At 41.3% G+C, this 24,137-nt stretch overlaps 1 protein-coding gene across 7 annotated transcripts in view; it reads right to left on the bottom strand.

Annotated features, from left to right (window-relative positions):
- Window positions 1–24,137, bottom strand: part of glyr1 (glyoxylate reductase 1 homolog (Arabidopsis)) — a 54,122-nt gene that overhangs the window by 25,797 nt on the left and 4,188 nt on the right. For 6 of the 7 annotated variants that reach the window (XM_086000657.1, XM_086000656.1, XM_086000659.1 and 3 more), the window contains 5 exons: window positions 20,530–20,653; window positions 10,763–10,894; window positions 10,297–10,365; window positions 6,602–6,655; window positions 3,537–3,587 (listed from right to left, as the gene is read on the bottom strand). In XM_086000657.1, the coding sequence (XP_085856783.1) occupies window positions 3,537–3,587; window positions 6,602–6,655; window positions 10,297–10,365; window positions 10,763–10,894; window positions 20,530–20,653 (430 nt within the window). The remainder of the gene's footprint in view (window positions 1–3,536; window positions 3,588–6,601; window positions 6,656–10,296; window positions 10,366–10,762; window positions 10,895–20,529; window positions 20,654–24,137) is intronic. The other variant, XM_086000660.1, reaches the window with a different exon arrangement.

Here is a 24,137-nt window from a genome sequence, read left to right as displayed (position 1 = left end):
TTAGATCAAAGCCAGTCAAGATGGATTTCAAAAGGCAGGCTATATTGACTAATCCAAAAGCATTTTGAAGAAATATGAAAGAAATGCAGTGGATGTGGTTTGTATGTATTTGCAAAAATTGACACGAGATTTATGGCACAGGGAATGGCACATTACAGGGAATGTGGCCACATGGAATGAGATTGCTGGATGAGAAAAAGCATTTGGCAATAGTAAAAAGAGGTTTCTCAGACAGGAACGATGTGGCAAGTGGTGTTTCACAGGGAGCTATGTTGTGTCACTCATTTACTATATACACATAAATAAATTGATATGGATTCAGGAAATGAGGCAACGTCGTCAAATTTATTGACGACACCAAACTGTGAAGATGATTGTGCTGAAAAAAGGGGGACAGGTACTAACAGATGCAGTTCAAGTGTAGAAAAATATCAAATAATTGTGGAAGACTAGGGAAAGTAAATACACCTTCAATGTAAGATTTTAAATGGAGTAGAGGAGCAAGGCACTTTGGTATTATAGGTCATTAAAAGTTGACAGCCAAGCAGATAAGGCCATAAATAAAGCAGCACGGTGGCATAATGGTTAGCACTGTTGCCTCACAGCACCAGAGACCCGGGTTCGAATCCGGCCTCGGGCGACTGTCTGTGTGGAGTTTGCACATTCTCCCCGTGTTTGCGTGGGTTTTCTCCGGGTGCTCCGGTTTCCTCCCACAGTCCAAAGATGTGCGGGTTAGGTTGATTGGCTATGATAAATTGACCCTTAGTGTTAGGGGGATTAAATACGTGGGGTTACAGGGATAGGGTGGGATATGTGTTGGTGTAGGGGTTACGGGGATCGGGTGGTGCAGGCTCGATGGGCCGAAATGGCCTCTATCTGCACTGTGGGGTTTCTGTGTGATTCTGTGTGAAATGGAATCCTTGGTTTTGCATCCAGAGGAACAGAATACAAGAATAAAGAAACATAGAAGATAGGTGCAGGAGTAGGCCATTCGGCCCCTCGAGCCTGCTCCGCCATTCAATGCGATCATGGCTGATCATCCAAATTCAGTACCCGGTCCCTGCTTTCTCCTCATACCCCTTGATCCCTTTAGCCTTGAGAAATATATCCAACTCCTTCTTGAATATATTTAATGAATTGGCCTCTACTGCCATCTGTGGTAGAGAATTCCACAGGTTCACCACTCTCTGGGTGAAGAAATTCCTCCTCATATCTGTCCTAAATGACCTATCCCTTATCCTTAGACTGTGACCCCTGGTTCTGGACTCCCCGACCATCGGGAACATTCTTCCTGCATCTAGTCTGTCCAATCCTGTCAGAATTTTATAAGTTTCAATAAGATCCCCTCTCATTCTTCTAAACTCCAGCGAGTACAAGCCCAATCGACCCAATCTCTCCTCATACGTCATTCCTGCCATCCCAGGTATCAGCCTGGTGAATCTTCGCTGAACTCCTTCCATGGCAAGAACATCCTTCCTCAGATAAGGCGACCAAAACTGCACACAATACTCAAGATGTGGTCTCACCAAGGCCCTGTACAACTGCAGCAAGACATCCTTGTTCCTGTACTCAAACCCTCTCGCTACGAAGGCCAACATACCATTTGCCTTCTTAACCGCCTGCTGCACCTGCATGCTTACCTTCAGCGACTGGTGCACAAGGACACCCAGGTCTCGTTGCACTTCCCCGTCTCCCAATCTATTGCCATTCAGATAATAATCTGCCTTCCTGTTTTTGCTACCTCACATTTATCCACATTATATTGCATCTGCCATGCTTCTGCCCAATCACCCAACCTGTCCAAATCATCCTAGAGTTTCTCGGCATCCTCCTCACAGTACACACGCCCACCCAGCTTTGTGTCGTCTGCAAATTTGGAGATATTACATCTAGTTCCCTTGTCTAGATCATTAATATATATTGTGAATAGCTGGGGTCCAAGGACTGATCCCTGTGGTACCCCACTAGTCACTGCCTGCCACTCGGAAAAAGACCCGTTTATTCCAACTCTTTGCTTTTTGTCTGCCAACCAGTTCTCTATCCAAGTCAGTACCTTGCCCCCAATCCCATGTGCCTTAACTTTACACACTAATCTCTTATGCAGGACCTTATTGAAAGTCTTCTGAAAGTCCAAATACACCACATCCACTGGTTCTCCCTTATCTATTTTACCAGTTACATCCTCAAAAAATTCCAGATTAGTCAAGCACGATTTACCCTTTGTAAATCCATGTTGACTTTGTCCAATCCTGTCACTGTTTTCCAAGTGCTCTGCTATTACATCTTTTATGATGGGCTCTAGCATTTTCCCCACTACCGATGCCAGGCTTACCGGTCTGTAATTCCCCGTTTTCTCTCTACCACCTTTTTTGAATAGTGGGGTAACATTAGCTACCCTCCAATCCATGGGTACTGTTTCAGATTCCATCGAATGTTGGATGATGATCAGCAATGCATCTACTATTTCTAGGGCCACTTCCTTAAGTACTCTAGGATGTAGATTATCAGGCCCTGGGGATTTATCGGCCTTCAATCCCATCAATTTCCTTAACACCATTTCCCTACAAATATTGATTTCTTTCAGTTCCTCCCTTTCATCAGACCCTATGTTCCCCGACATCTCTGGGAGGTTATTTGTGTCCTCCTTTGTGAAGACTGAACCAAAATATGTATTTAAAATTGGTCTTCCATTTCTTTGTTCCCCATTATAAATTCCCCTGATTCTGACTGCAAGGGACCTACGCTTGACTTCACCAATCTTTTTCTCTTCACATATCTATAAAAGCCTTTACAGTCAGTTTTTATGTTCCCTGCAAGCTTACTCTCATATTCTATTTTCCCCTTCTTAATTAATCCCTTTGTTGAATCCTGAACTGCTCCCAATCCTCAGGTTTACTGCTTTTTCTGGCCAATTTATATGTCCTCTCCTTGGATCTTATGCTATCCCTAATTTCCCTTGTTAGCCACGGTTGAGTCACCTTTTTTGTTTTATTTTTATGCCAAACTGGGATGAACAAAGAGGTTATATGGAACTTGTACAAGACAAGACCTTAGTTAGGGCACATTGGAGCATTGTGGGGAATTTTGGGCACCACATTATAGGAAGGAATGAACAATGAAAAGGCTGCAGCGTAGATTCGCTAGGATGTTACAAGAGGGGTTATACTTCTGCATAGATTTGAGAAGTTATGGTTATTTTCACTAGAGCCGAGAAGTTTTAAGGCACAACTTTTAAGTTAATCATAAGGGGAACTTAGAAAAGTTCTTTACACAATGTGAAATTCCCTGTCACAAACTGTTAAAAGTCCAAAATTTCTTAAGAGGAAATAGTTGCTTGAAAAAGAGATTAAAGCGTATGGAAGCAAGCAGGAGAATGAGATTAAAGTAAGTAGCTCATGTGGAAAAAACACCAGCAAATGGCCTGTTTCTGTGCTGTAACATTCTATGATTCCATTTGGAAGAGTGAGCAAGAGTTCATTCTAGCCTTTTATCCCAAAGGACAATTAGAAATGGAAGAGAAGTAGTATATTACCTACCTCTTCTGCTGTGGTCTTTAGTTTTTGAATGATGGCAGAACACGACCCTGACTGTTAATGAATAAAAATGGAGCCAATTACTTTTTGCACCATGGAAAAATAAGTCTACAATAAGAAAGTGACATCATTTGGTGCTAAGTACTTTAAATGCAACAGGCATTTAGCTGATAACCAGATAAAGCTGTATGCTTATCAGACTAATATTTCATGTCTCCATATGTTGATAACTAATAAATCTTTACTAATTCCTAAACAATTGGGTTAAGATGAACATTTCTGTAGAAAATAGATTTTAATCCCAGTAAAACTAGTGGGAATAATATCTGAACATAAAAATACACATATACTACAGGACAACAGCTACTTGTAACCATTAGAAACAATGAAAACATTTTCTACCACCATCTCTTACACCATCACCACCCCCATCCCCCTCCAATGAAATGTATTCGAGTTGCAGATTTACAAAGTTCAAGATTGTTTGTTGCCCAGCGACTCTGAAGTCTACGCCAAGTACAGAGGACCTAATAACTTGGATCAGACAACCCCCAACGTCAATTTAATCTCATCCATGTTCAGATTATAGTTACTCCGAGGAAGTCTCATGTGCCTAATCGCAGTGAAATAGCACAACACTGAACAGCGGGGCTTCAAACTAAAGTCATTTACAGTATATTAGCCTCAATATTAAAAGAGGGAGCTGCGTTAAGACTAATGTACATATAGGCGAGGGCTTCCACCTCAAAATGGGGAATTGGGACAAACAAACAATTACAGCTTAAAATGGGGTTTTTAAAAAGTTGCCCTTTTAGGAAATCTTTCCTAACAAAATTTGATGAACTTCAGATTTACTTCAGCTTAAATTAATGATCACAACTTGCTTGTTAAGAATTGCTTTGAGTTTTTGAAGCCTATAGCAGTCGCAGCTTTAATACAAAAAGCAAAGTAAAATTTTCACTGAATTCCACTAGGTGACTGGCAAGTTTATAGCATATATTTTACAATTGGTGAAGTTAACAGATGAATGTTTAAAACTATTCTACAGCGCTTAAAACTATTCCACTACATTCATAGGATTATACAGCCCCTCAAAATCAGCTTCTCCAATCTATTCCCCTAGTTTTCATCATACTTATGTCCTTCTCAATGATCATCTTAAAGCGTGTTTGTAAATCAAATGTTGTTAATATATTTATCTTAAATGGGTTAATGCCAGTTTCAAAGTAGTACGCAGAATATATCACAAATGTATTAAGCATCTGCATGTGAACTTCATTGATTGGTAAAATATACCCCTATGAATGTTGCATGACCCGCAATATTAAAAATATTGCATTTTTCCAAGTCACAGACTATTTAAATTATCACTAATTTTCACCGAGTTATTTTATCCAATGATGGCAGTGGTGACATATTCGTGATGCCATCCCACTTGCTCTTCCTGATAGTTTGATTTGGATGTTAAAGTGAGATGGACACATAAGGATGTTTCAGCTCTTTAAATACAAAAACAATCCTTTCCTTACCTTTACGCAAAATTGTTTTTGGAGACTACAAAGTTGTCCCCCCATTCTATATTCAAAAATACAGTCCAGATAGGTCTCTGTTCTGTTGAAGATTTGACTTTTTTTTTTTAAACAATTTTTGCGACCAATATATGTTTGAATATAACGATTGTGAAGGGGAGAATATTAAATTACAATGACAGTTCAATGTATTAAAGCATCGGTGTGCTATGCCCAAATATTGATTTTTGTCCACATACACAGGTTAAGCTGCTGCTTTCAGCCACAATGTTATGGGCAGTGCTTTTCCACAGCAAGAGAAGGGCAAAAACACACACACACTGAGCAGACATCGGCTGACAACCACCGTGCACGTCCCAGCAGCGCACTTCAGATTTACAGCCCGAGAGCAGGCTGCTTACTTGAGTTCTCAACCAAAGGTGGTGGTGCAAGGAAACTAGGAACAAAAAGGGGAAGAGTAACTGGAGGAGTCTCGACCTTTAAAAGTTAGGCAAACCGAGTAACTAATGTGGTAATGTTTTGCGTCACAGGGCCAGCATGATTCTTGCAATACACAGTTATCACAACTATTGTCACCAAGTAATTGGAGGATGGAGTCAAAGAGACTGATGGACACACACGTTTTTGTAATACCAACTTCTCACACCCACATATAAAAAGTTATAGATTTTTAATACAAACCTTCAGCAGCATCAGCTTTAGGCAAAAAAAAAATTGTGTTTTGGTTTATTCAGATTTTACTTTTACCAGAAAAGTACATGAAAAAATTCACATAAGTGCAGTTTGCATCAAAAAGATGAGTCTCTGCTTTTATTTAATTTTCCCTACTCCCAGTCCTACTTTTTAGATTCAAGTAGCCACTTAAATTTTGCAATTTTAACTTACTAGTTACTTTAAGCAATGTTTGAACACCAGCAAGTATCAAACCGAGGTCAAAGCCCACTTCAAAAGGGAGTCTATTTTCACACGTTTTAATAAGAGTGTAATTTTTTTTAAAAATTTAAGTGAACTTTTTAAACCAGGTATTCCTACACTTATTTTGTTTTTAAATCCAATAAAATTAGTGTCTATACTTTATTCAAATATCAGGATATTTGAATGAGAGAGAACACACCGGGAATGAATTGACCAATATTTTATGGTCCAGGAATAGGTCAATCTAGTCGCTTCCTGCCAGTGGGTCAGTAGGTTCAGTTCCTATTGTTACTTGACCCCAGGTGTGACCTTGGCTGTGCAATTAAGCAGGATGTCTCACGGTGGTGTATCCTAAATTGAGGAATGGAGGAAAAACATTTGTAGACCAACTTGCCCGTGCAGCAATTGTACCCTTAGTTGGCTAAACACACTGGCAGTCACCAAGGCCTCCGCACCAAAGAGGGAAAACACACAGAAGCAACAGATCTAGGAAAATGAAAATGGAAAAGTGAAGCAGCATAAATAAATAAAAAAGGAGACCAAAGCTTTCTGCTATCTAGCATTCAGCTTATTACTGGAAAAAAAACTGCTCTACTAGACTGCGCACTAAATGCACCATCTTACCTTCTCAGACTGACTGAGCAGAAAGTGATGGAAGTGAGGGTCGTCCTTTACTTGCTGCAATTAGAAAAACCAAATCTGAGCACGGTGAGTAATCATACTCTGTTCCTATAACTGAAAATTTCTATTTGTGATTGGAGTGCGAGAATAGCATCAGCCATTCACTCCCTAATGATCTCGGTTTTTAATTGACATCTAGTCGACAGAAAACAGTAGCTTTGCAGAGATTTGGAGTTTTAGAAAGGAAGTTCAGCACTTTCTGCCTCATTTGTCAGTCCCATCTTTTGTGCAGAAAGATACCAGCAGATCACCAGTTTCCACTGCCATAACCAGGGGGCTCTCCAATCAATAAAGGTTCCCACCATTTTCCCATGCACCTAAATTATATATTTTTGTGTTATGGGTAACACAGAATTACTGTAAAGCTACATAACCTCACAATTGGAACCACTTACCAAGTGACACATATCTAGGGGGAAAATACACTAAAAAATATAATTGGTGCCCATGCCTTCAGCTACCAAGGCCCCAAGCTCTATACTTCCCTCCCTAAACCTCTCTATCTCTCTTTCCTCCTTCAAGATGCTCCTTAAAATCTACCTCTTTTCTGCCCCAATATCTCCTTATGTGGCTGTGTCAAATTTTGTTTTATAACACTCCTGTGAAGCGCCTTGGAATGTTTTACTACATTAAAAGGCACTATATAAATACATGTTGTTGTTAAAATTACTCCACTTTAGAATTTCAAAACTTGTGTTGCTTCAGTATTTGAATCTGCACATGATCCCCCCATTAAATCTACGCCGTCACCTGGTGCATTTGCAGTGAGCACGGCATTATGGGCCAGTGGGGTCTCTGATGTCCTGCTTGAAAACAGCGCCAGTCCTTATGGTCACTAGTCTCCCAGTGAATCAGATTGTGAAATACACTAACTCAGCAAACCTCAACTCGTCCATGTTCTCTTGTCAAAGTAATTTCCCAAAACAAATATCTCTCACTCTGTAACAATCACTTCAACTGACTTTTCAAATCCTAGCTTCACACTATTCCCCGACAAGAACATAGGACAGATGACCTACTCCTAGGCCGCTGCCAACACTACTAAAATCAACTGGGAACTTGTGCAGAAGCTCTTGGTCAAGATTCAGAATTTTCTGATCATTTTTCCCCAGAAGGAATTGGGACAGGTGGGAGTTCTATTTAAGGTTTGTGTTTTAAAGCTAAATGTATTCACACAAGTTTAAAGAAATGAGGGACTGAGACAAAAGGTGATTAAATGCCAATAAGCTCAGTTTTGAACCTGAAGATTGTAAACAATAGCAATTTGTTCGTCTATCTCTGTATTCAATAAACATTTCACACCCACTGTGTTGGGAGGTTCCCGGTCACAGGAGTCCGATAGTAGTTATCTGGCAAAGGCCTTCTCTTAGGTTGTGAACACAGAGAAAAAAGACAGAGACATATGCAGTTAGTCAGATTTTTAAACAGAAAGCTGCAAGGGCAAGCTCTCTCTAGGTTCAGTAACTTCTAAATATTCTCCATTTTAGCTTAATGTTTAAATCAAGGAGGGTGACCTGCTGATGTAGGGAAGGGAAGCATGTTCATTATTTTGTATTATTACGCAAAGTCGAGTTGCACTGATTGAGTTGATTGAGTTCAATCAAACTGTTGCTGTGCAAGTTCACTTGTGAGACATAAAACAGCTTAATGATCTGTAGCTGGCTTTGGCTCACCAAGTGTTTTCTTGATCTGCTTTCAAAGAGATTGAAGCAGCACACGTGCAAAAAACAAACATCCAGTTCAAATTACATGGGAATACGATCGTCACATCTCTACAGTACAGTATCGTATACACCCCTAAATATAAAAGATGCTTAGATTGCTTACGGGAGTGTCTAGCACTACCGTCCTCGATAGAATATCCAAGGCAAGATTCTAAATTTGAAGCACGCCCTTTGCATACAAGATTTGAAAATGACTATGCAAGCAATTTTGTACATACAAGGAATTGCATAAGTAAGGAATTTTGGACAACTACGAATATCCTCTCACTCTGCGGCACCTTGCATTGACACAGCCATTGTTAAAGCTGAATTCTCTTTTCATTACACTATTCTCTTCATAAAGACACACAAAGCACCATTTCTAACTTGAGTAATGCAGCAGACATGTTCATTTGCAATCATTTGTCGCAATAGTGACTCAAATACTGCAACAAGCATTCATCCCACCCAAAGGTTAGGAGTTTCTATGAAGTAAAGAAACCCTTGCAAGTTATTTAATTAATGGCTGAATTTATCATTCTATGCACGTTCCAGTTGGTAACGCACTTATTACACTATATAATCGTTTATAAATTATTTAAGCTAAAAATAGTGCACAGCTAACACTGAAAGCTTCAGCAAACAGAAGATTAAAATGGTTAAGTAGAGCGCAACTTGGAAAGCTAAAATGCCAGAGTATGAAGAAAGAACTACTATACTTTCCCAAGTTGTCTCTTCATTAGTGCTGTAAATTCAACCATCGTTTTCTTGGAAGTTAAAATGGTTTTTCAATTCTTGAAAGATTTGAGTGCATTAACTTCTTTCTCTTCCTGACTTATCTAGCTTCCAGATCAACCCTGTTTTGTACTCTACTTGATCTGTTTAATTCTCTTTTTAAACTCTCTATTTTTAATATAAAAGGTGATGCACCCTTTTCAAACTCAAGGCCATTGGAAGTAGTAGAAATGATATGAAATACATGAAGACAAGTAATTAAAGTTATATTGAGTGCAAGTTTATCAAAATAACTTTTACTGTTGAGCGTACTTGCCATTTTAGAAACACACAGTGGTCACTTGCTGTAGCTGGCACTGCAGGCCATTTCTGTTACAAAATGACTGGCCCTCCAAATAAAAAGCCAAATGAGTTATACTACAGATTAGCATTGTGAATGCCTTCAACTCCCAACAGGGGAGAGTGCGTTATAATTAGAGATTGCAAGGAATGCAGATTTAAAACCACTCTTTATCACTGTAATCTTTTAAATTAAACTGTAAAGCTGTTCCAATCTTCCATATCAAACCGCAAACAAAAACAGCAGGGAATTGAAGGTGGTAATGTCAGAAAGTAAACCTTGTTGCACGTTTCATTTTTAAACCTCTTCTTTTATTGCCAATGAATCGGGGAAATGCAGAATAGCCATTTTAGTGGACCAAAGAAAAATAGGGGTTAAATGATGCACATATTTTTCTCTACACATGTAGAAATACTTATTGTAAACCTTTGAAGACCAGTACAACAGAGTGTGCCATGAATACCATTCTTTGGGATCCATACATAGATAATACAAGTGCAATTTTCAAGAGGGAGCCATAAACAATGTGTATTATATCAGACGCCACAGTATCTGTGGAGTACCTGTGTAAAAGTACAGAGTAACTGTACAATTTTTTCTCCTGATTGAGAAGATCAAATAACAAATCACAAGTGGATAGTAATGGTATTCCATAGTTGCCAGTTGAGTGTTCTATGCCAATCTCTTAAAGTTTCAGAAACATTCCCTAGATTTACTGCTACAAATCCAGCTGTCTCCAACACGATTGCATGGGGTGCTGTAGGATGTTGGAAGTTTTCTAATAGAGCTGATCAGTAAGTCAGTAAAAACCCAAAATGGCAAGCCTGTGATTTTAAGAATTAAAGAAACTTGTGACTCACCTTCCATTTGTATTCCGCGACTGGACCCGTAACCAACCTCTTCACTGTGGACGGCTCAGGGAACGTGTCCTGAAGTGGGAGAAAAAAAAATACAAAAGTCCTTACATCTTCTAGACAAGCTATATATTACCTTCTGTGCATAACATTACTGTGCATTTATCATTTCATCTAAGTGATCAGATGGTTTAATTCCTCCATGCTGGAAGCCCTAATCTCGACTGGGTCACTGTGATATAGTGGGAGTTATGTGAACCTTAGACATTTCCCTGCAGGGAGGAGACAAACACATTGTTCTTGGGCTATTCTTGCACACATGCTAGCGACTATTTCACAGCTGCACTGGAGGTGACTGGGAGCAGGTCAATCACAGATCCTGCATAGCACAGGGAGAAAATTAAAAGTTTACCCCAAAATAAAGAGGCACTATTGGTGTTTGGACTGTTTCAGTATTCTACCTAAAACCAACCTTTTCTTCCTTTGGTGGTCGACCCCTTTTCCTTGTATTGTGCTCTGAAATTTCTGCTGTGGAGGAATTTTGTCTTTTATCTTCAGATGAATTGTGTCTGTTTTTATCTTCTGATGTGGCGAGTGCAGATACCTGAAAAAGAATTAGTCAAAAGTAAAGACACTGGTATGCTCTCTCCCAATAAACCAGAAATGTGTTAACTGTTCCTTTAAGTGAAGTGACATGACAATTGTTAAATGTTATTTCAATGGATTCCATTCCTCATCAATTTAGGCCTAATCCATATTACAATCTAATTTGAAGATACCTCAATGAGCAGGATTTTTTTTTTATTAATCCAAAACTCAACTTCAAATGACTGCAATAGTGTTCTATTGCACAAGTATTAGTATTGGTCACAAAAGTTTGAAAGTCTTGATTCAAATTCTCAGTACAGTGGAACCTTCATCATCGATAGAGTGGAGACAAGTGAATAAGATCAACCATATTCTAAATTCTAAGGCCTAGAAATTGGGTTGAGGCGCCAAAGTGGCGCCAAGTTCGCCTGGGCGCTGATTTTTGCGCAGCGTTCGGAGCATTAACGAACGTCAGAAATTCAGTTTCAGCGCTCCTAGAGGGAGACAGGGCGAGGCTCGAGGCGCTCCGCATCCCTCTTAGGGCGCTGAAACTGAATATCGCAGCGCAACGTGCGGCACGCTGCGGTACTGCAGGCCTTCCTCCCATTGTTAAGGGGGAGGGGCCTGCAACAGCGCGATCCCCGATCGCGAGTGCCGGCAAAAGAGCCCGGCACCGAGGAGAAGTGCCAGGCTCTTGGGAAACAGCCCGGGGGGGGGGGGGGGGGGGGGGGGTGTCAGGAGGCCGGGGACGGAGGTGCTGGCAGGTGGCCGCCCGCCCCGCACCTCCACCTTAACTTGCGCCACTGCCGGCACAGCAAGGCCCCGTGAACCGGGCGCGGTTAGTGAACGGCGCTACAGCGGCGTTCGCTACCAAATATCGCGATCGGGGCGCTGCGCACACCGATGACATCATTGGCGGCGGCGCAGCACAACAGGCTAACGCCACCATTAACGCCCCCGCTGAATATCGCGGGAGGCACGGCCAGTGGCGCTACAGCCACTGACTGCCCTCTTTAGGCACTAATAGGTGGCGCTACATACCCAATTTCTCCCCCTAAGTCTCTTATATTCTTAAATATCTATTAGAGAGGTGGCTGGTTACTTTAAACTTTGTTGAGCAAAGTAGGCAGTTGAGCTGAATGTAGCAGATGACATCTGTTATAAATCTCATCATCAAGAAACTACTTACGAAATAACGCTGAACGGCCAGCTGGTGGCGCCGTCCAAGGAGTATAAATACTCGGGCGTTGGCCCTAGCTTGCCAGGGACATTTTGTAAGACAAGGAACTAGTGAAGTACAACTAGACCTCCATGTTCTGAAACAAGTTGATTAAAGCCTTGCTTTATGCTCAAACCAAGTGCGTAGTGAGTTTTATTACGTCAACATCCATGGCCTTTTATGCTCCCTCAGGAGGCAGCGTGAAAGTAGGTTTTGATTACAAAGCAAGTAGAAGCTATTAAATACAGACTGCATGCTTTGTCCTGATAAGTCAATTTAAGGTAAAGGGCTCGTTAACACGTGTAAATTTTTTTTTTTTACTAAACACGTGTAAATTAATGTGTGTCCAGGATATAGTTGACATTCAGGAAATCATCTCTTCCATTATGAAACAGCCGATCAAATTGAAGAAATCTTTTGATTTCCTGTATCCCAAGTTTTGAAATTCAAAAAGGTATGAGGTGTACATTTCAGGCAGTGTGTTGAGTTAACAGTTGAAGTTCTAAGATAGATGAAATCTTATGTCTTAAGTTTTATGATATGGACATTAGACCAAATTTAGTATTAGTAAGAGTTAGTGAGAGCTCACTTTTTTGTATATTCAAGTTGATGGAAATTAAATTATTTGTTGTCAAGTGAAATCTGCTGTATTGATGTTTTGCTACTTTTTACCGTAATACAAAAACATGATTTATAGTTTACAGCCCAAGTTGTACTATGGATAGAGCATTTATTCTTCTCCTACCCAGAGACCAAAACATGATATGGCTCATGTGAAATTATCAAACTAATTAGTGACGTGATTCGGTTCAATCCCTGGGCAACGCAACAACAGATATTGTGTATATAAAGTCAAAATCTGGTCCATAGGGGAGCAAGGGCTTGCTTACAGGTGTACTCTGTGGTGCTGGGCACAAGGGAAATATCTGGTTAAGCTTTAATTTTAAAAAAAGGAACCTCCACTTCTCATCTCTGCAATATTGATACTAAGAGAAGGGAGGGAGGAAGGAACAAAATAAATTCAAAAACTAAGGAAACAGAAAAACCTCAGCTGTAAGAACCCAACTGAAAATGGTTAAGCAGAGCAGGAAAAGTAACTATTTGTAACTGAAAAATAAAGAACAAAAGGGAGAAATGGAAAAAAGGAAGTGATTTTTTTTCTACACTTCTCATTCTTTGTGGCGTTTACAGCTGGGAATCAGGACTTTTATCCCATTGGAATGGCCTGTATGAGATCCCAGAGGTGAAAAGCTAAAGCCATACGCCTGCAGTTTTTAAAGTACAGTGCATTTTATTTAAAAATAACACATTAGAGTAAATAGGCAGCTGAAGTTAACGGACCGTATTTTCCGATCGGAGGCCTCCCGCGTGTGGAAGCCTCCGATCTGGAAAAAAAAACTACGCCCTTACCTGAGGGCTTCCGGGACGCACACACTTCCGCTCCTGGGCCTCTCGAACTCCAAGTGTGCAGGGCCCACGTATCCCAGGGGCGCATGCGATTCGCAAACGTCCCCGAGATCACGTGGGCCCTGGGGAGCCAATCAAAGGGAATCTCCCTTCATACTGGGGCAGGAGGGAGCTGTTCCGTTGGGGCGGGCTTCACTTGGCCAGTGCTGGGACTAGAGTCCTGGCGGATCATATAACTTAGGGCTGTAGAGAGGGCTTTAAACTAACTAGTGGGGGGGGGGGGGGGGGGGGGGAGGTTCCTAGAGAGCAAATAATAAAAATGACAACAGAGAAGGTCACAGACTTAGGTAGCAGTGGGGAAATTAAAAACCAGAGCGTGTCAGGGAGGGCCAGAAGGTATGGAGTAAAAGGTAAAGTAATAAAAAGGGCAAAAGCAGGAACTAAGTGTCACAAAACATCTTTGAAAGTTCTCTATCTGAATGCACGTAGCATTCGTAACAAAATAGACGAGTTAATGGCGCAAATAACTACATATGGGTATGATCTTGTGGCCATTACAGAAACATGGCTGCAGGGTGACAATGCCTGGGAATTAAACATACCAGGTTATTTAACGACCAGGAAGGACAGGCAGGAAGGAAGGGGAGGTGGGGTGGCTATGTTAATAAATGAAGGAATCACTAATACAGAGAAATGATATTGGGTCAAAAGATCAGGATAATGAAACAGTTTGGGTGGAGGTAAGGAATAATAAGGGGAAAAAAACACTAGTGGGCGTAGTCTATAGGCCTCCGAACAGTGGCAACTCTGTTGGACGGAGTGTCAATCAGGAAATAGTTGAGGCTTATAATAAGGGAACATCTATAATTATGGGGGATTTTAACTATCATATTAATTGGACAAATCAAATTGGGCAGGGCTGCCTTGAGGATGAGTTCATTGAGCGTATTAGGGATGGGTTTCTTGAGCAGTATGTAACTGAACCGACCAGGGGGCAAGCAACCTTGGATCTGGTCCTGTGTAACGAGACAGGATTAATTAAAAATGTCCTAGTAAAGGATCCCCTTGGAATGAGTGACCATAACATGGTTGAATTCCATATTCAATTAGAGGGTGAGAAGGTTGGATCTCAAACAAGCGTGCTAAGCTTGAATAAAGGAGACTATGAAGGTATGAGAGCAGAATTGAGTAGAGTGGATTGGGAAAATAGATTAAAGGGTAAGACGATACATGATCAGTGGTGTACATTTAAGGAGTTATTTTACAACTTCCAAAAAATATATATTCCACTGAGAAGAAAAGGGTGTAAAAGAAGTCAGCCATCCGTGGCTAAGGATAGTATTCGACTAAAAACAAGGGCATATAAGGTAGCCAAATCTAGTGGGAGGATAGAGGATTGGGAAAACTTTAAAAGACAACAAAAAATAACAAAAAGATTGATTAAGAAAGGGAAGATAGATTATGAAAGTAAATTAGCAAAAAATATAAAAACAGATAGTAAGAGTTTTTATAGTTATATAAAAAGAAAAAGGGTGGCTAAAGTAAATGTTGGTCCCTTAGAGGATCAGACCGGGAAATTAATGGTGGGAAATATGGAGATGGCAAAAACACTGAATGAATATTTTATATCAGTTTTTACAGTAGAAGACACTAAGAATATCCCAACACTGGACAAACAGGGGGCTAAAGGGGGGGGAGGAGCTAAACACGATCAAAATCACTAAGGAAGTGGTACTCGGTAAAATAATGGGACTCAAGGCGGATAAATCACCTGGACCTGATGGCTTACATCCTAGGGTCTTGAGGGAAGTGGCGGTAGGGATTGTGGATGCATTGGTAATAATTTTCCAAAACTCCCTGGACTTGGCAAAGGTCCCGGCAGACTGGAAAACTGCTAATGTAACACCCTTATTTAAAAAGGGCAGTAGACAGAAGGCTGGAAACTATAGACCGGTTAGCCTAACATCTGTGGTAGGTAAAATTTTGGAGTCCATTATTAAGGAGACAGTAACAGGACATTTGGATAATCATAATTTAATAGGACAAAGTCAGCATGGTTTTATGAAGGGGAAGTCATGTTTGACAAGTTTGCTGGAGTTCTTTGAGGAAGTAACATATAGGGTGGATAAAGGGGAACCAGTGGACGTAGTGTATTTAGACTTCCAAAAGGCATTTGACAAGGTGCCACACAAAAGATTATTGCTTAAGATAAAAAAATCACAGGATTGGGGGTAATATTCTGGCATGGATAGAGGATTGGCTATCTAACAGAAGGCAGAGAGTTGGGATAAATGGTTCATTCTCAGAGTGGCAATCAGTAACCAGTGGTGTTCCGCAGGGGTCAGTGCTGGGTCCCCAACTCTTTACAATCTATATTAACGATTTGGAGGAGGGGACCGAGTGTAACATATCAAAGTTTGCAGATGATACTAAGATGGGAGGGAAAGTAGTGAGTGAGGAGGACATAAAAAACCTGCAAGGGGACATAGACAGGCTAAGTAAGTGGGCAGAGATTTGGCAGATGGAATACAATACTGGAAAGTGTGAGGTTATGCACTTTGGCAGGAAAAATCGTAGAGCAAGTTATTATCTTAATGGCAAGAAACTGGAAAGTACTGAAGTACAAAGGGATCTGGGGGTTTTGGTGCACGAAACTCAAAAGGTTAGTATGCAGGTGCAGCAAGTGATTAAGGCGGCCAATGGAATGTTGGCTTTCATTGCTAGGGGGATAGAATATAAAAATAGGGAGGTATTGCTTCAGTTGTACAAGGTATTGGTGAGACCGCACCTGGAATACTGCGTACAGTTTTGGTGTCCATACTTAAGAAAGGACATACTTGCTCTCGAGTCAGTACAAAGAAGGTTCACTCGGTTAATCCCGGGGATGAGGGGATGGACATATGAGGAGAGGTTGAGTAGATTGGGACTCTACTCATTGGAGTTCAGAAGAATGAGAGGCGATCTTATTGAAACATATAAGATTGTGAAGGGGTCGGATCGGGTGGATGCAGGGAAGATGTTCCCGATGATGTGTGAAACTAGAACTAGGGGGCATAGTCTTAGAATAAGGGGCTGCTCTTTCAAAACTGAGATGAGGAGGAACTACTTCACTCAGAGGGTGGTAGGTCCATGGAATATGCTGCCCCAAAAAGCTGTAGAAGCTACATCATTACATAAATTTAAAACAGAAATAGACAGTTTCCTAGAAGTAAAGGGAATTAAGGGTTACGGGGAACGGGCAGGAATTTGGACATGAGTCTAGGTTCGGATCGGTCATGGCCCTGTGGGTAGCGGAGCGGGCCCAGGGGCCGTGTAGCCTGATCCTGCTCCTATTTTGTGTGTCTAATTCTGTTAGATTCAGGAGATGGTTCTGTGATAGTGGTTTGGCGATTAGGATCAGATCAGCTATGATCTTATTGAATGGCGGAGCAGGCTCGAGGGGCCGATTGGCCTACTCCTGCTCCTATTTCTTATGTTCTTATACGCTTGACAGGTAGACCTGTCAAATATATGAATTGAGATCACCCCAAAATCATAGTAAAACTTTAAATAATTTTTTTTTTTTAAATCACATTTTTAAAATGACTTGAAATTACAATAAATTAAGTATTTTAAACAAAAATTTAATTTTTTGGAAAAAATAATTAAAGTTTTTTTACAGGGCTAAAAATAAACTTACCTTTATTTATTTAAAGTATTTTTAAATGATACATCAGTGAACATTTTTTAAAAACCTTTTTTCAACTCTTATCCTGGTAAAAGCAGGCCTTACGTCTGCTTTTACCAGGCGTAAGAATTGTAAGGGTTTTCTGTGGGCAGAGGGTCTCCAAAAAGCGGAACTATCTGCCCGCAGAGGCCCTTCTCCAGGGCAGCCGGAGGATCTGTCAAGAGGATTCTTGACAGATCGGATATGCCGGTTTTCGGCGCATGCGCTGTGCATGTCTAAAAACGGCATTTCCTGTGTACCCACCCGTAGGGATCGGAATATCTGGGCCAACATATTTAATAGATAAAACATGTTGGATATTCAGATTTATAGGAAGATTTGTCTACCAGAAACGTGATCGGACACAAAGAAGTCAGCACACACACAGGAGCGAGTTATCGGACAGCAATTTTGCAGCCCACTGATTATCTCACCTGTGTTATTTTGATAGAACAATGCTGATCACGTACAGCTGTGAAACAGAGCTTCTGACTTTGAATACCAATGGGACAGCGTTGGAAAAACAGTTTCCTTGTGTTCATTTTTTAAAACAAAGTTGAATTTTAAGAGCAAACAAAGCGGAGGGAAAGAGGAAGGGAAAAGGGAAGCTGGTGATTTGAGTGGCAGTGGAAGAAGAGGAAATGGATAATACAAGGGCTAAGTCAATGGAAAGAGATAGTGATGAGTGTGAGGTTGGAAGGAGCGGGTGAAGTATGAATGATTGGGAGAAGGGAATTGTTGAGGGTCACATTTTCTCTGCAACCCCAATCCCAAATGCAGCCTATAGACATTAGTGGCTCCTTTCCATGCTACATACAATTACACGCTCCATCTAGTGTTAGCACAACAGCACTACCACTGGCAGGAGGGTGCAATTGCTGCCTGACAAATTTAGTTTCCATTACAAATATAGACATATAAGGAATTTATAATGGAAATATAAATAAAGGACATAATGATTTTAAAATTGGCACTGAATTACATCTGTGCGCCCAGACATGGTTCCCATGCCCTCTATCCCCACTTCATCCGAGGGCTAAACCTAGTGATGATTTCACGTGTGTAACGCCACAGAAAAAAATCGATTAGTATGAATATCTTCAAAATTTTGCATCTGCACGCACTTCCCATCAACTTTCCAATATAAATATCCGTGCCCACATTTTTTGTGGAAACTGCCTGTATAAACTGGTCATGGTGTAATTCTACCCCATCCCCACCGAAAAATCTATTGCATTGAATCTGGTCTCCAAAAACCTTCAGGACTGCCTGTCTTTTAAGACGATACCCAGAGCTCTCATACACGACCAATCTACAGCATTTATTCAAGATCAGTGTTGGTAAAACATTAAAGCATTGATAAGCGATGCCATTATTTTTCCACATTTTAATAATTGTATCTCTTCAAATTTTAAAGAGCAAATGTTCAAAGCACAAACATTCAAACCATATTATCACACAACAATCATCCCTCATGTTAATACTCCCAACTGTATTGGAACCAATTTATTGGGAACAAAGTGCATCATTAAACCCATTTTGACATAATTGCCCATTTTAACATTATTACTCATTTAAAAAACAGTTTAGATGCTAAAGTATGGTACGGACAGAATACATTCTAAAGATCTGCAGGACTGTGATTTATACTCCACTTGTGGTACTGGCCGTAACTCATTTGTGGTATCCCTCATGACAAGGCAATCCCACAGATCAGGTCTTAACATTCCCTCAACACTTCTAAAAGTTTTCAATAGCAACCAAAACATCTCAATTCATATTGATGGGTTTAATTTTCACATTTTATATTTATTTGCACATTTTGTTTACTCAGATTCAAGCAGTAGGAAATGTCCTGACTGATTCTTAATTATTTCCATTGCGGAATTGAGTTTCTTAAGCTGCTATCGCATTGCTATAATGCAGAATAATTACAGACCCAACAGTCCAAGACCATTTACTGCGGTATCAATTCCCACCAGGCAGCAACACATTCATACAAAAGCAAAATACCGCGGATGCTGGAAATCAGAAAATGCTAGAAATACTTAGCAGGTCAAACAGCATCTGTGAAGAGAGAAACAGAGTTAACGGCCCTGAGATTGTAGTCTCCCCGACAGCGTACCCAGAGTATGCCGTCATTATCCATTTGAATGGCCCGGCAACTTCCAGCTTTCCGCACACACGAGAAGTCTGGAACTTGCGATCTGTCAAGGTACGCCTTGACAGATCATCCAAACCACATAGAAAATCAGTATTGCTGGTGCAGAGTTGGTCTATTGCCCAGCAACTGCCCAACAAACTTTAAGGCTGGTAAAAGCAGGCATAGGGCCTGCCTTCATCAGCTTAAGGGTATATATAGGCCTTAAATTAAATTAAACATTTAAAAATCAAAAATGATGCACATACACTTTAAATTAGTTTATGCAACTATTAGCCAGGATTAACATGTTTAAAACTATTGATCTAAAAATTAAATTTTTATTGAGGTTGGTGCACTGAAGGGACTTGTGAATAAAATTGAAATGCTGTATATTTATTTATTAGAATTATGTAAATTGTGTAATTATTTGGAGATTCCATTGCATATTAGGGGATTCCCTTCATAAATGATTGCAAAGGAATCCTCCTTTGTGATTGGAGGACCGGGCCCATGTGAACCCAGGGACGCTTCCGAACCACCTGCGTCCCTGGGATCCATGAGCCTTTACGCAGCCATACACCTGGAGGCCCGAGACCGCAACTCTTCACAGCCTGCGCACCTGGAGGTAGGTTCGGAAGGGCTTTGTGGGTCGGAGACGTACTCCAGAGCTACGCCTCCAACTGCAATTTCTAGCCCATTGTTTCAGGACCTGAAATGTTAACGCCGTTTCTCTATCCACAGATGCTGCTTGACCTGCTGAGTATTTCCAGCATTTTCTGTTTTTATTTTAGTAACACGTTCATGCTGCCTAGCTCAAACTGCAATTCCATCACCCATGCAGAGAACTCTGTGCATATGTGCTTACATACATGCTCTGAGCTCCACTCTCAGCAAATGAGAGTTAAATATTTAGAGCATGTAACCAGGAGCATCAGCACTCTCCAGGTAGGTTTAAAATGTATTCAAGAGGCTTGAAGAATATCCATATTTGACAAAATATGCTTAATGTGGCATTCCCTGATCCTGGCACGCAAGAGAGCTTTATAGGGAAACTAGTTTGCGGTAATGCTAGAGTTGTAGTATAATTGCACACTAATGTGAAACGCTGACCTATTCTCTCAAACAAACCCACAGTGATCATTTTTGATCCACTAGATCAACAATGGTACACCTTACCTTGGATTTAATGAATTCCTCAACCGCATCCACTGCCTGTTGGAAACGTTTCCCTTTGGTAATTTTTATCATTTCCTCCTTGTGAAGGTGATAGGATTTAAGTTGGTCTACTTTGATCCACGCACTGCAACAAAACAAAATCAGCTCCCTTGAATTGAACTTCTAGGTCTTCAAACAGATGACATTTATAAAGCCTCTAAAATGGCTACTGCTCGTTGGTTTTTGCAATATGTACCCAACATATATTGTGTCCTGATAGTGTCCAACTGTCTTCATGGCATATCTAACAATAAACTACATTCTGTGCCTCATTAATTTTGTTACTGCACTGGGAATATGCAGTCACCGACTGAAGACAACTTTTGTGTTAAGCACAAGTAGAAAGTTTCAGGAAGGCACCTGAATTATAACACGCATGATCAGCTAATTTAGGAAAATCGGTTTCCACCAAAAGGGGTCCTAATTAAACACTTCTACTGCACTACAAGTTACAAAGCTACTCTAATGTCAGAAGTATATGTAATAACTCTGCACAATTAAATTGGTTCATTTCTGGCATATTGCTTTCTCACCCTGTCACCCCTTTACCTGATTCTCATTACTACAATCACATTTGCTATTACTATTGCAGAGCAATTTCAACACCATCTCTTAGTTCCATGTGGTTATTACTGTAAAAGTTAATAACATTGGATTAACCGTATAACTGAAATAGTGTACATTTCATCATAGTATGCAAGTTGAAAACTTGCAAAACCAAGCAACAGTCAATTCCCTGGAGTGGTACAGTTTTTAAGGATTAAAGAGAGAACATTCTCTATCTTTCCCCTTTGTGTTATATTTATCTTTTCAGTTAGTAGAAGCATCACATTTAATCTCCAATTTCTGGAGACCTGCTACATCAGGTCTAAGTGCTAGAAAAGAGCCACTTGCACTACTTAGACAAGATCAGCAATTTTACAGTTCAGTGCCATCTGCATTTTTTTTTATTCGTTTATGGGATGTGGGCGTCGCTGGCAAGGCCAGCATTTATTGCCCATCCCTAGTTGCCCTTGAGAAGGTGATAGTGAGCTGCCTTCTTGAACCACTGCAGTCCGTGTGATGAAGGTACTCCCACAGTGCTGTTAGGGAGGGAGTTCCAGGATTTTGACCCAGCGACAATGAAGGAACGGCGATATACTTCTAAGTCAGGGTGGTGTGTGACTTGGAGGGGAACTTGGAGGTGGTGGTGTTCCCATGCGCCTGCTGCCCTTGTCCTTCTAGGTGGAAGAGGTCGCAGGTTTGGGAGTTGCTGCCGTGCATCTTGTAGATGGTACACACTGCAGCCACGGTACGTCGGTGGTGGAGGGAGTGAATGTTTAAGGTGGTGAATGGGGTGCCAATCAAGCGGGCTGCTTTGTCCTGGATGGTGTCGAGCTTCTTGAGTGTTGTTGGAGCTGCACTCATCTAGGCAAGTGGAGAGTATTCCATCACACTCCTGACTTGTGCCTTGTAGATGGTGGAAAGGCTTTGGGGAGTCAGGAGGTGAGACACTCACCATAGAATACCTAGCCTCTGACCTGCTCTTGTTGCCACAGTATTTATGTGGCTGGCCCAGTTAAGTTTCTGGTTAATGGTAACCCCCAGGATGTTGATATTGGGGGATTCGGTGATGGTAATGCTATTGAATGTCATGGGGAGGTGATTAGACTCTCACTTGTTGGAGATAGTCATTGCCTGGCACTTCTCTGGCGCGAATGTTATCTGCCACTCATCAGCCCAAGCCTGAACGTCATCCAAGTCTTGTTGCATGCGGGCATGGACTGCTTCATTATCTGAGGAGTTGTGAATGGCGCTGAACACTGTGCAGTCATCAGCAAACATCCCCATTTCTGACCTTATGTTGGAGGGAAGGTCATTGATAAAGCAGCTGAAGATGGTTGGGCCTAGGACACTGCCCTGAGGAACGCCTGCAGCGATGTCCTGGGGCTGTGATGATTGACCTTCAACCACCACAACCATCTTCCTTTGTGCTAGGTATGACTCCAGCCAGTGGAGCGTTTTCCCCGATTCCCAGTGACTTCAGTTTTACTAGGGCTCCTTGATGCCAGACTCGGTCAAATGCTGCCTTGATGTCAAGGGCAGTCACTCTCACCTCACCTCACCTCTGGAATTCAGCTCCTTTGTCCATGTTTGGACCAAGGCTGTAATGAGGTCGGGAGCCCAGTAGTCTTGGCAGAACGCAAACTGGGCATCAGCGAGCAAGTTATTGGTGAGTAAGTGCCACTTGATGGCACTGTCGAAGACACCTTCCATCACTTTGCTGATGATTGAGAGTAGACTGATAGGGCGTTAATTGGCTGGGTTGGATTTGTCCTGCTTTTTGTGGACAGGACATACCTGGGCAGTTTTCCACATTGTCGGATAGATGCCAGTGTTGTAGCTGTATTGGAACAGCTTGGCTAGAGGCACAGCTAGTCCTGGAGCACAAGTCTTCAGCACGATAGCCGGGATGTTGTCAGGGCCCATAGCCTTTGCTGTATAGTGCTATATGCCTGGTAGATACTAAATGTTAAAAGTAGATGACACCTCCCAATTGGCATCTAGGACCATGAAGAAAATTAATCTTTGCCAACACAGCTTTTACTGATGACTTCCTTAACTGCAGATTTCTTGACATTCAAAGGAAATATGCCATTTCCCTATGAGCTGCAAGGGGAGCAGGAATTTAGTTAGTGCTAAAAAGAGAAGCAAGAGCAGAAGAATTTTAAGTACTTCCCAAGCGTGCAGTGGGACCTAGATCGAGTTGTGTTAGAATCATAGAAATTTGCGGCACAGGAGGAGGACATTCGGCCCATCGTGTCTGTGCCAAACGAAAAAGAGCTATTCAGTCTAATCCCACTTTCCAGCTCTTGGTCTGTAGCCTTGTAGGTTACAGCACTTCAAGTGTTATACCTGACCCACGAATGCTCAATAGTGACTAGGGGAAAAAATGGTGTTCCATTGCTCAGCAACTTCCATCATAAGTTGAAAAATTAACCAAATATAAACACATGTAAACAACTCGTACAGTGCCTTTAATGTATAAAACATTATGAGGCACTTTACAGAGCAATACTAAGAGCACTGAATAATAGCCTGGAGATGGCAAAAAGATGGATTTGGGGTTCAGTGGCAAAGCAGGCAATGTATGCAGATGAAAACAAGCAGTTTCTGTGATGGAGAGGATACGAGATTTGAAACTCAGCTCAGCATTAAACAGCACATCCAAGGTTTTGTATGGTCTTGCTCAGCCCAAGTGAAAGGCCAGGGATGGTCATGGAATCAGCATTAAAGCAAGCAGAGTTTAAAGCAGCTGAGGAAAAAAATGGCTTTGATCTTCCTGAAAATCGGATGAAGGAATTTGTGACTTGTCCATGACTTAATGTCAGACACAGTCTGACAGCAGAAAAGTGGTGGAGAGATGGAAGATGAGGAAGGGTGGGCCAAGGAGAGATCCTTGAAGGGGCTGTAGAGGTGAAGGCGTGGGAAGGGAAGCAAGGTGATTGCTGGAGATATACTGGCTATGACCCAGTAGGAAGAGCAGAAATCCACCATCCCAGAGCTGGAAAATTAAGTGGCAGTGGAGA

The sequence above is a fragment of the Somniosus microcephalus genome, chromosome 11 (genome assembly GCF_052327205.1).
Source record: "Somniosus microcephalus isolate GS21.2 chromosome 11, FLI_Smic_1.0, whole genome shotgun sequence".
Lineage (NCBI taxonomy): Eukaryota > Metazoa > Chordata > Chondrichthyes > Squaliformes > Somniosidae > Somniosus > Somniosus microcephalus.
The sequence above is the reverse complement of the archived record's forward strand: the minus strand, read 5'-3'. Positions and strand labels throughout refer to the sequence as shown.